This window comes from Dermacentor silvarum, chromosome 5, assembly GCF_013339745.2.
Source record: "Dermacentor silvarum isolate Dsil-2018 chromosome 5, BIME_Dsil_1.4, whole genome shotgun sequence".
Classification (NCBI taxonomy): Eukaryota; Metazoa; Arthropoda; class Arachnida; order Ixodida; family Ixodidae; genus Dermacentor; species Dermacentor silvarum.
Window position 1 is genome coordinate 14,589,146 of NC_051158.1, and position 14,809 is coordinate 14,603,954.

Consider the following 14,809-nt stretch of genomic DNA (forward strand, 5'->3'; position numbering starts at 1 on the left):
GGAAACGGGTGCACGTTACAATCGAGGACGCGTTAGAATCTATTAAATATGGTAAGTGTTTCTTTTTTGAATTTTCGTGCCGAACCTGCATATAACGAAACCCTCTTTACAATGAAGTTTTTCGGGAATTTGTCAATTTCGTTATATTCAGATTTAACTGTATAATTGAGATTAAAGCTCCTTCACAAAGTAGAAATCTAATGCGCACTCCTGTGTACTGGGATATGCAAGAAATGCCTGTGTACCGTGCATTGCACGCACGTTAAATAAACATGGGTGGTCAGAGTTAGTCTCGAGTCCTCCACTACGGTGTGCCTCATAATCAGATTGTGGTTTTGGCACGTAAAACCCTGGAATTTGATTATAAGAGCATGCCACTGTTGTTTGTGCTCGCACAACTGCAACTTGAAAAACTTGAATGTCTGTTATTCTATTTTCATCTGCACCTCTGATTGACAACAGAAAGGTTGAATCTGGGAGACGGCACTTCCGGATTGTCCTGTCTTGCGGATTGGCTCCAGCATTATGGATTGGCCAGATTTGTGTGGGACAACCTACGAAACAGCGACGGCGGAGTACGGGCGTCTGCAGTGGCTGCGATTGGAAAGCTGTTCGCCCAAGAATGGTTGTGGACTCACTTTTGCAGCCACCTGTCTCTCAAAGAGGTGAGAGTGAAAGACGCCTTTCTTGGCTGGGTCCATTGCCCATACATCAGATAAGTGTATGGGCAACATCACAAAGCAAAAACTGAGGAGCATATTATACTTACCGTACACTTATTGATGTTGCCCATACATCAGATAAGTGTATGGGCAACATCACAAAGCAAAAACTGAGGAGCATATTATACTTACGGTATTTGGACATGTCACATGCTTGCAATTAAAATTGGCTTTAACCTTGCCTGGCATTTCCACTGAACAGCTCCGAGACACTGACTGCATGGTTTACTAATTAGCTGTAACACAGTACTTGATGCAGCTGTTCTTTTATATGCATTCGGAACTTCATTTTCGAAGTTGTTGTATTCAGCAGACTAATTTTGTTACGCACGGAAGCAGTACTTGATAACAAATGGGTGCATGTTATTTAGCTTGACGATAAAAGGTTGCTGCTGCAGTTTGAGTGCGAGGCTACCAGTGCACGTGATGTGTCAAGTTTTACCTTGAATCTCAAATGTCATCTCCATAGACGAGGCAACTTGGTTATCGTATTTAACTGCATGGAGCATTCTTTGCACTTCAACGTGTTCCACTGCATGAGAACTGCATTGCATAGAAAGAAAATGTACACTCTTGAGCAAAAGTCTATGGACCAGAGGATCGCCAAAGAAACTGCGTAATTAACAAGCATAAGCTGGAATTGACAAGTACACTGAAAAGTTCGCAATGCCAAGTTTGGACTGCAGTCCTCAATTTCAAGGTGCAGTGACAGGTGGAAGAAAAAAGCTGCTTTATCGCGCAACCCCTGGTCTTTATACTTTTGCTCACGGGTGTACATGCCCGAATATTGAAAGGTGCGTGCAACTGACTGCATGCCCAGCATTTTATTATGTTGGGCAAAGAACCCTCACAGCTCCTTACCACTGTAATCACATTTGAAAGAATTCTTCAGTTACTTGTCAGAGTGCTGACTCTAGAGCTGGAGTAGCTAGAAATTGAAAGGGCAGGTGTCGGGTGTTTCTGCCCACAGGTTGCCGAGCTTTTTCTGAAGTGCAACAAATTTTAAGTAACAAACTAGCAGGCTCAAATGCTATTTATTGTCGATATATTACTGAACACTTTATGAAGTTCTTAATCTGAAAATTTGAACAAAATTTAAGGCTTATGCTAATCATGAGTTAGTGTTTCACAGGCAACATGGCCTCCTTGTTGCTGTTATTGTAATCAACATCGAAGTTCTCTGAAATATAATTATCATAAAAATCATAGTTCTGCATTATTTCGCATTGGCTTTTTGTGCCTGTCTGCCATGTTGGAAAATGGAAGACACGAGCAACAGGTGACAGATAAGCTTTGTCGTGCCATCTATCACAGAAAAACAAAAGTTGGTATACGATTTTAGTTTAACAAACTTCTGTGTACATTGCGCAACCAGTCTACAGACATTTTATATTTGTGAATTATCTTGGGCATGGCCAGAAGTGTGCATTGGCAGCCAGACGAGTATACTCGGGCATGGCACTAAAAGTGTTAGGATAAGCATTGCGAAAACTGAATGGCTGCTGAAACTTTCCCGCAGCATGCATTTTGCGAGTGCTCTGAAACCACCGCACACAGAATTTAGTAAGCTGTTGCTCAGCGGAGAAGATATAAACGAAGTGACGGCTTTATTCGTGCAGGCAGACGTCGTAAAAGAAGTTTCATCAATGGCCCTGGATGACACAGACGTGTTTGCCCGGCGGTCTGCAGCGTCCACTCTTCGCAGCTGGCTTGATCGAGACTGCCTCGGACTGCGCTCCAGGCACCGAAGTGCTTTGCAGCGCTCTGCTTCCGGCATGCTTAGCTTGGACTTGGACTGTGAAGTCCAGCTGGCTGGTCTCTCAATCTGGAAGACGCTTCTGGGGGAGACTCTCAACACGTTGAGTGTGGTCTCTGACTCCACTGTGAAAGAACTGCTGAGGGAAGCTGACACTGCGGGCTTTGGTGCGTCTATGAAGAAAGCGATGGCTTCCGATGCGGACCAGGAGGTCCGCAGAGATGCACATTCCTTTCTGCATCAGCTGTTAGCAAGGTTGCATGGCCAATTTTTTGGCGAAGCTTGTGAGATGGGAAGCAGACAGCATGGAGTGAATACTTCGAATGATGAAGGTAACTAACATTTTGTGACCGTAGTAAGCGATAGATACAGACTTTATTTAGCATGAAGCATGATTCAGCTGGAGAGACCCTCAGCCTTGAGTCTTGCTTGTAGTCAGCCCCACAGCTGAGGGCATGACCACATCACGGGGCCACAACATAGTATGTAGAAACAAAACAGTAACTGGCTGTAGAAAAGCTATTATATTAAATTATTTAGGGCGCTTTGAGGCCTTAAAGTATTTTCACTGGTAGCCGACGTTCATTTAAAGCAAAAAAATAATAATGATAAGAAAATGACTTGAAACTAAAATGTCGGTACCTCTTTAAGGGTGGTCATCCTCCAAGCTGTCCTGTACCGTTTGAGATTCTCCTCGAACGAAACCACACATCACATGTTCAAAATCGGCACACACTCTTCTTACTGCGATGCCCATGTAAATGAGCCGAAAGAATGATGCAGCTAAACAATGCTCCTTAGCTCATTTAATACCATTGCAGCATGCTGGATATATGCTGCATGATCACAATCCTGCTAAATATGGATGATGCTATCATTAGCAGGACAGCAGCTAGGGCTATCTAGGAATGGCTTGTGGAAATTAATCAGGGTGGGGATAAGTGCTCGATGCTTATTGAAACTCTTTTTCTCCAAATTTTCAGGCTTTAAATTGGTGGTGTATGCCTTACAGGAGTTTATATGTTACCTTTTGCACTGAGGGAGAATGGAGAAGGTGAATAAGTGACAAAGCTTTAGCATGTCCCAAACAGACACCTGGGCTATGGAAGAATCTGCAGTGGAGGCTTTTGGATCAAGTCCCGTCATTTGAGTTTCTTTAATGCACACTGAACTCTCACTGCATTAAATTTTTGCATTTTGTCTCCATCAGAATGTTGTCGCTGTGGCTGGCAATTGTACTCGCTACATTAAGATCATGAGCAGAACACCACCGAGTAAATTAGATAAAATTAGTACTTTGGCTCCAAAACTGCCCGCTGCATTCCCCTAGCACGCACAATGTCGCAAACTTGATGCTTGTCCTTGTTGCAACAATGGTGAAATGGCAGTCAAAATTAGTCCGGAGTCCATCAGTGCAATCTTCATCTTGGCTTAGGGTGTATCACTGAGAAATTGATGACGATTTGGATTCATTTGAAAAGTACTGTCTTCCTTACTGAATTTCCAGACAAACCAGTTCACCGCACTGAAGCCGAGGCATCTATGGACAGCGGTGACAGTCACACCTTTTCCAATGCGGATCGATCGGCGGCCATGGAGGAAGTGTTGGACCTGGGTGTGTCGGAGTGCCTCCAACGAAAGTTGAAGCTCCCCGAGAATATCCAAACACCGGCCACGTCACTTGCAGCGGACTCTTTACAGCTGGAGCTGGTACACACCAGAGACCTCCTTGCAAAACTTTCACCGCTGGGAACTTTCGGAAAGTGTGATGCCGAACCCGTCTCGCTGGACTTCCAAAGTTGCGACTCTGTTCTAGAAGATATCTTGGCTGCCGCCGCATCGGAACACTGTGACAGAGACTGCTATTGAGTTCTTATCACCATACGGGTGTATCTGTCCTTAGAGGCAGAAATACTGTAAATAAAAAAATTCTCGCAGGACCACTATCGTGATGATTGTCGACGTTAATGCAATTAGGATAAATGTTGACATTAGTACGATTAGCATTGAAGCAGCGTAGTGACACACTGCATTGCCAAATTCCCGCTTGACAGCAACGTCTTCACCTCTCTGGAGCTCAATGAACCTTGCTCATTGCATGCTCTGGTCCCATTCTGCTCACTTTCCCCACACTCTGCTTCTGATACCAACTTTTTCACTTCTCTGTAGCCGACTTCACTTCTTGCCTATTGTTGTGCTTGTCTATCTGGGAACATACCTAGTGGCATACTCTCTTTCTGGAGGATTGGCTAAACATCTTCACATACCTGTGTCACATGCCCAGCTGCACTTGGGCAAATGTCCAATGAAAGAGGTTAGAAACAGAAGTCATATTGAAAAGTGTGTCAAGTTCCCAAAGAATGCGTCAAATTAAAATTGCGGCCATTGCCTGATTACATTTTCAGCAGCTTACGTAGTATCGAAAGGTACACTTCAATTTTAGTACCCGTTTGAGATGCCTAACCTTTTATCAACCTTGATCTCTGAGATGGAACCATGTCTGAGGTGCAACGAGCAATCCATGCACTCGCACGATACACCACCCCACGCAAGGACAAAATAAATAACAAGCTCCTGCACAATCTGTATGATGGCACCATTCAATCTCTTACTGACCTATTTAATCATCATTGGGAGGCGAGTACACTACCAGCAAATTGGAAGCACATGGACATCATCCTCATTACAAAGCCAGGCAAACCCTCAAGCTTAGAAAATCTGAGATCAATATCACTGACTTCTGGCCTAGGTAAGCTTCTGGAACACGTCATTCTGAACTGAATTCAACCTTACTTAGAATCGAGCAACTTGCTGCCCGAAACAATGTTCGGATTCTGGCCCCACCTTTCTACCCACATTCTCCTTCAGCTGAAGGAACAAGTCCTTGAACACATCTCACCACACAACACCGGAGCGATCTTAGCACTCGACCTTAAAGGCGCTTTCGACAATGTGGCTCACCATATCATCCTAACAAATGCAAGTCTTACCTATTGTGGTTGTAATACTTACAACTACGTACGTGCTTTTCTAACCAACCGCACGGCCACAATAGGCATTGGCTCACTCAGAACCAAAGAACACGTCACAATTATTACCGACTCCCAAGCAGCTTGCCGTAGCTATACCCGAGGCAGAATATCTTCCATCGCCGACCAACTGCTGAAACAAGCCTCCCAATTCCGCCGACGTTGAAATAGTAAGGACTCCAGGATACGAGTCCCTCCGTGCAAAACGGCGTGCGCACGCTGTAGCCCGAGCTCATGCCACCCGGGCGCCACAAGAGAGGGATACAGTCGCATCTATGGAGCCCGTACCTTTACAATACAATGCCATATTACAACACCACCGATTGAACAGACAACAATACCCACCCCCACACAAGGCCCTCTCAATTCAAGTTTATTACATACCTTAAAAATGATACATAGTTGTGCGTATACATAAGGAAGTCCCAAGGTTTCAATCACCATGGGACCTCCACAATCACCTGCACGCGAAGGTACAGTAGCATGGCGACAATTACAAACTAACACATACCCTCATTTAAGCAGATTACATGCAATACACCCTGCACTATACTAGTACAAATGCCCCCTTTGTAATGAATCATCATCGTCATCAGCCTATATTTATGTCCACTGCAGGACGAAGGCCTCTCCCTGTGATCTCCAATTACCCGTCTTGTGCTAGCAGATTCCAACTTGCACCTGCAAATTTCCTAGCTTCATCACCCCACCAATTTTCTGCTGCCCTCGACTGTGCTTCCGTATATCGCACCACATGGGCGTGCCCCAAAATACAAGTAGTGCCGCAAATACCCAACCAAACACCCAAGCAGTGGGAGGCCGTGCTAACTAGCTGGAACCCTCGTGACCAGCAACAACTGGTGTGGCAGGCCCGGGAGACAGCAAGAGCCACAGGAGCCCTGGACTGAGGGCGCCTCCCAGCACAACCAGGAAGACACCCTGCTTGCTTTTTTTTTACTTCTCAATAAATGTCTTTGCTCCTCATCCTCCTTTCCCTCACCCTTGATGGCAATGAAGTGGCCATGTTGCCTGTGAAACATAATTATCATCAACGTACTGTATCTTGAGTTTTTGTTATTTTTGCCAAAGTCTGCTGCCATGAAAATACTGTCACGGATAAAAATCTTACACACGTATGGGCCACTGCATGTGCGCGGTGCAATTACCTTCATTTCAAGCCGATACCCCTTCCACACTTTATGTGTGCTTAAGTTGTCAGCTATATCCTGGCTTTCCTAGGCTTACACATCACATCGTGCAAGATGGCAAATAACATTGTCTTCTGCAGTGTGAGACTCTGAGCCGTTCTCTGGATACATGGTTTATGTGAAAAAGAATGTTGGGTGCAGATTGCTTTAGCTGGTTTAAATTCTGCCTTTGACACAACCTGGCTGGACCCATCCAGTATTTCTTTTCTGCTCCTAGACAACGGCATCGCACAGAGGTGGAAATATTGCTTAGAAATGCCCACATTTTGTCAAGAATTCCAAAGTATTCCATGTGGGTGTCATATGGGTCTTGGCATGTGTGAAAGTGCTCAATTTTTCCTCACATTTACGCTTGCTACTTTGCAGTTCAGAGATTCAGTCTGTGTTAGCATGTGAGGCCGACGTGAGGCAACTCCATACATTGGGCACCGTTGTCTGCTCGAAGCGGACGACTGTGCCCGACAGCTTGGAATAGCAGAGGACAGCAACTTGCTTCTCGCATTTTTGGTAGGTTGGACGGTTGATGCGCCATGGCTACATTGGTTGCATTCAAGGACCTGATGACCTGCTTAGCCTCCCAGACAGTTTAGGGACTGGAAGGTCAATGCTTCTGGCCCACTGTCGAGTAGTCTTGTACTGTTCCATAGATGTGTCATCCAGCAGTAAGTTCTTTAATATATTTATTTGCATTACAGTGGGGTAGACAGAGGTATAGGTACAAAATAACAAGTACAAACTAACAGAATGAAACACAACATTAAGTTTATTAATTCATAAACTGTCAGCTGCAACCTAGTAGGAGATATACAACCAAATAAGATATAGAGACCAGCACTCAACAACAAATGGGTCATTTGAGCAATAGTCATCAGCTAGCAGAATATGCACGTGCAGCTTATGCTAATCCATGCACAATTAAAATGAATTTCATAAAAGTATTTATCAGAAACACAAGAAAACCTTGTACATCAGCGCTCTAATTTCATAGTATGCACTTTTAGATATAAAGCACTCCTGCAGTTCTCAAACAAGAATAACACTTTTCAGAGCTTTGAATGTCAGCTGTGGATGAAGGCAATCAATTCCACTGGCAGATACTAGTATTAGGAAATTAGGTATCATTAAAAATAGTTGTCCTAAATTTGTACTCTCCTACTTTTATGCATGGCTGACATGTGCAAATACATAATGATGCAAAAAGGGATGTATGTCATACAAAATACTGATACTTGAATAATATACTTCATGTAAGGACTTCAAACTAAGTGCTGTTCTTTGGTGCTCTAATGATTGCCACCCAAGCATCACTTCAATTTTGTCACACTGAATTGTCTGTCCTTGACTGGTCCACCCAATACCTAATGGGCTGCAATTAAACCTTTTTAATGTTACCTTTGTCTGCAATTAAATGCTTCTTTCTAAACAGTGGATGCGTAATGTCATAGTGATCGATGTCACGTTTGTCTTGCACAAAAGTTCCCGTGAATTACATTTCTGCATTTGAAACCTTAAGATTTACAGGCCTTGACTACCGTATAGTCAACATGTCAGTGCCAGGACAAAGTAAAGTCCAAGATATTTGTACTCCGATGCGGGTCTCACAAGATTAATATATTGAGTATAAGGATGTCCGGGTGAATTTTTTTTTGGAAAACCTTGCACTGTCTTGCTCAAATTCAGATATGTTCTCCATGTTTTACACCATTCATATATCACATTTAAATCATTCTGTATTATGCGAGTCATCCCTCAACGCTTCCACAGTCATCTGCAAAGATTTGGATTTCTGATACATCAAAACTGATGCCATTTACATAAATTAAAAAAAATGTAGAGTACCTAAAATTGGTCACTGTGGTTCACCTGAGATAAGTTCGAAATAGTACTGCATTGAACTCTGTTCACATTACCATACTGACGTCAGGTGTAAAGGTATTTGAAGGTACACAGCAATCCAGGTACAAACTTCAAATAAAATGTTTTATGAAATTTCTGGCAATAATAGTTGACAAGGAGGTGCCATTGGGCGGTGGTGATGGTTATTTACACTTCCAGAAGTGGATGTTACGAATCTTGAAAAATGGAGCTGCTCTCCTGAGGTGGACTTGAGGAGGCCTGGACCCTCTGGGCAACGTTGGCTGGCCACCGCAGAAGTGTGTCCTGCAGTAATTTGAAATTTACTTTGAGTCACAAATGACCGATTTCACCATGTGCAAAGTGAATGTGTAGAGAGCCTGCCACAGTCATGACGATGGTAGTCCTCTCTGCTTGCCGTAACAGAGTTCAAGGCAACATTGAGGAGGATGCTAAGGAAAATGTCATTGTGGAGTTTTAGGGGGAAGTCTGGTTGCTCGACCGTGCACATTCTCACCTCCCTGCCTTTTGATGTCGAGTGTTAAATCAGTTTGTCAGAGCACAAACACATCTTTCCCAACGTAGTCTCCCAAGAGCCTGCATGCAAACTACTACTACTAGTAGCATGCAATGCTCTGTACCAGCGGTGGCGTAATGATACTCCATGTGAAATTGGTTTATTGATTGATCGCTCACAAAGTGTCACCCACAACTTTCCTTTTCACTTGCTGTGGATGGTGTTCTGCTGTCGTGTCTGAAAGCATTTATAAAAAAACTTCACAGCCCCGGTGGTGGCATATTGGCGAGGATGGAACACAAAAACGCACGTAAAACTGCGATTTGGGTGCACACTGAAGATTTGGGTGCACACTGAAAACGCCCTTAAAACTGTGATTTGGGTGCACACTGAAGAATTATATTCCGTCTTTCTTGACTGACTGTGCGAACAATTTCACTTTATTTTACTTTCCTTTTTTTCTTGAATCACCTAATTATTTTCTTAATTCTTATCACATTAACTTTATCTTTTGCTTCTTCCTTGACTTCCTTCCTCATTCCTATACCTTTGAATTTGGCACAGGTGGCCTTGGTTAAACCCAACAACACACTCACAAAACACATGCTGTACTTATCGGAGCGTTTAAGTAGCACCTCTCACTTGAATTGTTGCTTGCATGAATCCATTGTTTCTATATGCAGTTGACTTCCATTAACTTGACTTTGATGGGACCTATGAAATTGGTCTATTTGTCCTGCGGGCCGCATTAAGCAAGAAACAGAAAAATAACCCTGAACCACACAGCTGATTCACTTGGCAGTATTGGCCCGATTCCAGCACACTCTCGAATTAAACACGGGCTTACGTTTTTAATGGTTCAAAGCTGAAACTAATAGAAATGACATTCAAGCTCCTAAAAAAAGTTGAAATCTAGTGTGGACTCGATTTTTTACCAAGAAAGACGTATCATGCCTCCTGGAATTAGGAAACAGATAAAACCAGTGAACTTTACCGTCACAGAATTGTAGTTTATATTCAGACCAATTTTCTTGGAAAAAGAAAATCCTAGGGCAGGCCGAATATAGTAGTTTTTGCTAGGAGATGACGTGTCCTGGAATGGATGCATTGTCTCTTTGTGCCACCACGACAGACCTTTGGGGTCAATGTTTGGGTTAGGTGCATTCAAGTTATCTATTAGAGGAAATTTGAGGATCGAATTGACAGAAAGTTGTTTCCCATAAACATGTGCGGGCACCAGCCAGGACCCTCGGTCAGGACCTGAAAAAATTTAATTAGCTGTAGTCAAATGAACGAAAGTGTACTGTAATCCAATGTTTTCCCTACTTGCTAATAGCACCCGAAAACAATGTGTACTATGTCAAACTTTTGCCTGGAGCATTTAATACTCGCCTAAGTACCAGACCACGTGGGACTGCTGGGAAATAAATGGGTTATTTAGCTCACTTGTGATACATTATGCCAGGCTTCCAAGCATCCCTGGGGTTAAATCCACATCAAAGCGCATAAATTTCATCAGAACTAGAACACTATACAGAACAGCAAGGAGAACAACTCACACTCAACATGTGAACAGGGCACACAAGCACACTACGTCAAAAGAGGGTTCCTCAAGGACAGCAACCCGACGCATTAGCGGGCTGCACCACAGATGCACTGGTTATGGGCCGCTTTTCGATGAACATCTTTCACGCCAACTCTTTGGCGAGCTGCGCCGTGAATGCACTGGGTGTATGCTGTTTTCAATGAACATCTTTGCCAAATTAGGGTCACTGAGTATGGCCTCCAAGTGTGCGATAGGCGAGGGAACAATTCTAGAGTTTCTCACTAGTAACACCTAGAGGGTAATCTGGCGCCACCGTCTATGTGAATTTCTTAAAGGGCGCTGTGCCCTCATGGGAATGACGGGATATGTGTCTGCGAGGCTTGTGTTGGCTGGTGTTGAACGAGGCTTCGTCTAAAACGTGGATATAGCTACACAAATAATGCGTTCTTCAAGTAAAATCTACATAAAAGGCTTTCATTCACCCATATTACATCTCTCAATAAAGTTAACTCACCTTCAATGCAGGATTAACTGAAGAAAAGCAAGAACAGACGACAGGTTATTCCAAAGCGAGTGAGAATCTTGTCTGTCCTCCAACTTTAGCGGTCAGCTGATACTTTTTACGCTTCAAATAATTGTGCATCCAATAGCAAGTCCTCAAAATTAAACAAAACGTTTTTGTGTAATAATAAAGCTAAATCAGTTCTTTACGTGCTGTTTTCAGCAGGAAATGAATCATTGTGACAGATGGAACGGTGCTAGCCAGGCACGTCTTCAAGGCTTTCTGGCTCTCCGAGTACGATGCCAATCCAACATCACAATATACCGGCATTCCCATGCATACCACAGCGCAGCAGCGCCAGTTTTCCCTCTAGGTAATATAGTGAGAAACTCTATGAACAATTCTCAGCGTTCGCAGGCGCCGACGCGCTGCGCTTCTTGTCTCGGAGGCCACACGCGGACTTCTCGGCAGTGCCACTAGATGGCGCATTATGCCCAGAAAGAAGCGCAAGACGGGAGCTCGGTTGCCGCATGACACATTTCTTGGTGCTCGCACGCACGGACGCGCCATGCCTTTATGGGGGCCATGCGCAAAAGACGCTAGAAGGCGCCGGGTATTCTTAGGGAAGTGCGAAAAAAGAGTGCTGCTGCAGTTACATAACTCGTTCCGTACATAACTCATTCCGATGCGTCGGTATATTGATTAGATGCTAACGCATTGCCGTCGACAGCAGTCGTGAGATGGGTTCTGCCGCATTTTTTTTACATGCCCATTTTAAAGAATTTATCAAGTATGGGCACATGGCAAATGACATGCCCATATTTGCACATACATGGTGGTCAACGTTGTTGTCTAATCGGGCGCCTACCCAGTGGTCCCAAGTTGTGACGTGAAAGAGGATAGATACAAACACCGCAACGTGGGTAATAGTATTCCCAAGACGCTTAACCGCATTAAAACCTCAACGATGAGAAATATACCCAACCTTAGAGGGTTGTTCAACTAACCATAGCGTGGCCGAGCATTGTGACTCTGGCTGTGGAAGGTGGTCGTTTTTCAAACACCCGCATCACCGATGGACATTGTGGTCGAAGTTGGTCGAGCTACCCGTGGCGAAACGACTAGGGATGTGCGATACGCTGCAGGAAATGATGCGACGCCGGCCTTGGAGATAGATGGGAGCTAGTGCTTGCGGGCGTCTCTATTATGTGTGCGACGCCATCTGCGCGACTGCGATTCCGGTTAACTTGTATTGCTGGCCGTTTAGCCGGCAATGCAACCCGTAATGTAGATGATGAAAAGAAATTGCGTTTTCTACCTGGATGCCGCCCGCAGCACAAGTCCATTAACATTAGTGCAACCCGCCGGGGTGGCTCAGTGGCTCAGTCAGCTAAGGCGTTGCGCTGGCCCCGGCGGCCGCATTTCGATGGAGGCGAAATGCAAAAACGCCCGTGTGCTTGCGTTGTAGCGCATGTTAAAGAACCCCAGGTGGTCAAAATTATTCCCGAGCCCTCCACTACGGCATGCCTCATAATCAGAACTGGTTTTGGCACGTAAAACCCCAGAAAGAAGAAGAAGAAGTAACATTAGCGCACAGCACATGAAGATAATTTTCCTTTCTATTGCGATTGGCACTGTCGAAGTATGCGGAAGCATACTCCCAAATTTCAAGTTGGCCAATCCCTGCTATAGGCTTCCCCATGCATTTCTATAGGAGCCCCATGTATCCCTATGGGTGTGTACAAACCTGATCATATAGGTATTCTCGCTGATCATTTTTTTCTGTTTCAATTGTTCCTTGTCGCTTATAAAGCTACCGATCTCAAAGCATTACACTTTTCACGTGACAGGTTTTGCTGCGGTACTCGGCAAATAATGCTTAAGCATTGACAACTCATAATTTTGTTTATTGCGTTAAATGGAGGTCCTCACCTTCTAAACTTTACAAGAACACTGCCAAATGTTAGAGCGCCGCCAACAATTTGAGTTCCGGTAGAAACCACCTGGCAAGGATTGTCAAAGTCAGCTGTGGCATTCTGAAATTTTGCTGCATTACAGCAGGCAGATTATGTTACTGCGACTGCAAAAATTGCGGCAGAACCCATCTCACATGATATATAGCGCCGCAAAGCATTGCCAGTGTCGAAACGAATTATGTGTGGGGCGAGGACTGCAGCATAACTCCTCTTTCGTGCTTCCCTGAGACCACTCGGCGCCATTTTGCGCCGCCACCGCGAAGCATGCACGTGGCTTCCGATATGCATGGCGCACCGGTGAGTGCGAACGCTGAGAAATGCGTCATGCGGCAACCAGAGCTCTATCGGGCTTCTTTGTGGAGGCGCCGCGCCATCTATACAAACCAGTAATATCACGCCCATGAAGATAGGTAAAACTATTATTGTTTTAAATACGAACAATGCCAGGTAAACGAGCATTCCATTCACTTATGGACCGCGTGAACTAACAATTTCCAAAAAAAATCACAGACTTTCGATCCATTGTAAGTTTTACATCAGATAGATGAAATACTAAGGTTGTCTTATCGAAGTAATCATCGAGTTTAACGAGAGAAATTGGGTCATACAGGACGCTGCGAGATGCAATTAAGCAATCCCGTTGAAGTTTCCATGTTTTTGGTTGCGACTAGGTCATTCCTCTTCTTGACTGAAGAACGCTCCAGCAATGCTGTTTCGTTTTCATTAACCCTTTGAGACGCTGTTTACACAATTGTGTACTCCAAGATAGTGCATCAACAGCAAAAGCACTGCTGAAAGTAATGGTATTTAAAATGTGTCGCATATATCTCGAAACACTTATGATTGGAATTGTGCTGCAGTTTTGGCTAAAGTGTGCAAAATGTTTTAGTTAATTGAGTGGAAAGGTAGACAGTCAGGGTGTTCTTGCTCGGTGTCAGTATATCTGTTATATGTAGCTTCTCTTTCATTTTTTTTTCATAGTGTTATGCACCAGGCATAATTTTCAAGCAGCTGGATAAGTGTTTTTCAAGCGTTTTGATACACGAAATAGTTGATGTTTTCATATTTGATGTTCGTGTAGTAAGTTTTCGCGTGCAGTGCACATTCTTTAAACTTGACAAAGCTCGCTAAAGAATTGAAAATTCTTATCTTTTCTGCAGCTTCTTTCTGCTGCCATGTTTGATCACGTCGTGATGCATCCATTACTTGCCTCACCTGCCTATGTTGCCACCGTGTTTACAATGAAAGCGTGCGACGCCGGTGCGGCGCAGCAAAGCTCCGTTTCGATGCATATCGGCGAGACGAAGCTTTGGCCACAACTTTAGAGGACATCATCAATACTTCTTTTTGGGCGAGTTGGCACATCTAAGTGCGAGAGGACATGTAAGTGCTTTCAGAGCTGATTACGCCTTGTCCAAACGGCACAAGCAGCGTATACGGTGCTTCTACTAAAAGTGGGGCTAGAAATGTATTCCAAGCTGTCCAAACATTCCGCTTATGAATTAAAATCGGGATCACTGTGCTTGCTCTTTATTTGGCAAACGTTTTGAAGCAGCGGCTTGTCATGTTACTGACCCAGTAAAGTTCCTTGGTGCGAGCACTATTTGATTGTTTATTTTCAGCCTAATCGCTTGCAGGTGTGCTCTGCTGTGATAGATTTGTTCTTGTTGCGCACAAAGCTTGGAATGTTATTATTCTG

At 44.1% G+C, this 14,809-nt stretch overlaps 1 protein-coding gene across 8 annotated transcripts in view; it reads left to right on the plus strand.

The window, feature by feature from the left end:
- LOC119452769 (uncharacterized) overlaps window positions 1-14,809 on the plus strand; it is a 92,100-nt gene that overhangs the window by 22,918 nt on the left and 54,373 nt on the right. The window contains exons 10-12 of one of the 8 annotated variants that reach the window (XM_049667389.1): window positions 463-665; window positions 2,342-2,810; window positions 3,986-4,032. The exons of 4 other annotated variants lie outside the window; for them this stretch is intronic. In XM_049667389.1, the coding sequence (XP_049523346.1) occupies window positions 463-665; window positions 2,342-2,810; window positions 3,986-4,032 (719 nt within the window). Of the gene's footprint in view, window positions 1-462; window positions 666-2,341; window positions 2,811-3,985; window positions 4,422-14,809 lie in introns of those variants that run through there. 3 more of the 8 variants (XM_049667382.1, XM_049667388.1, XM_049667387.1) reach the window with 3 other exon arrangements.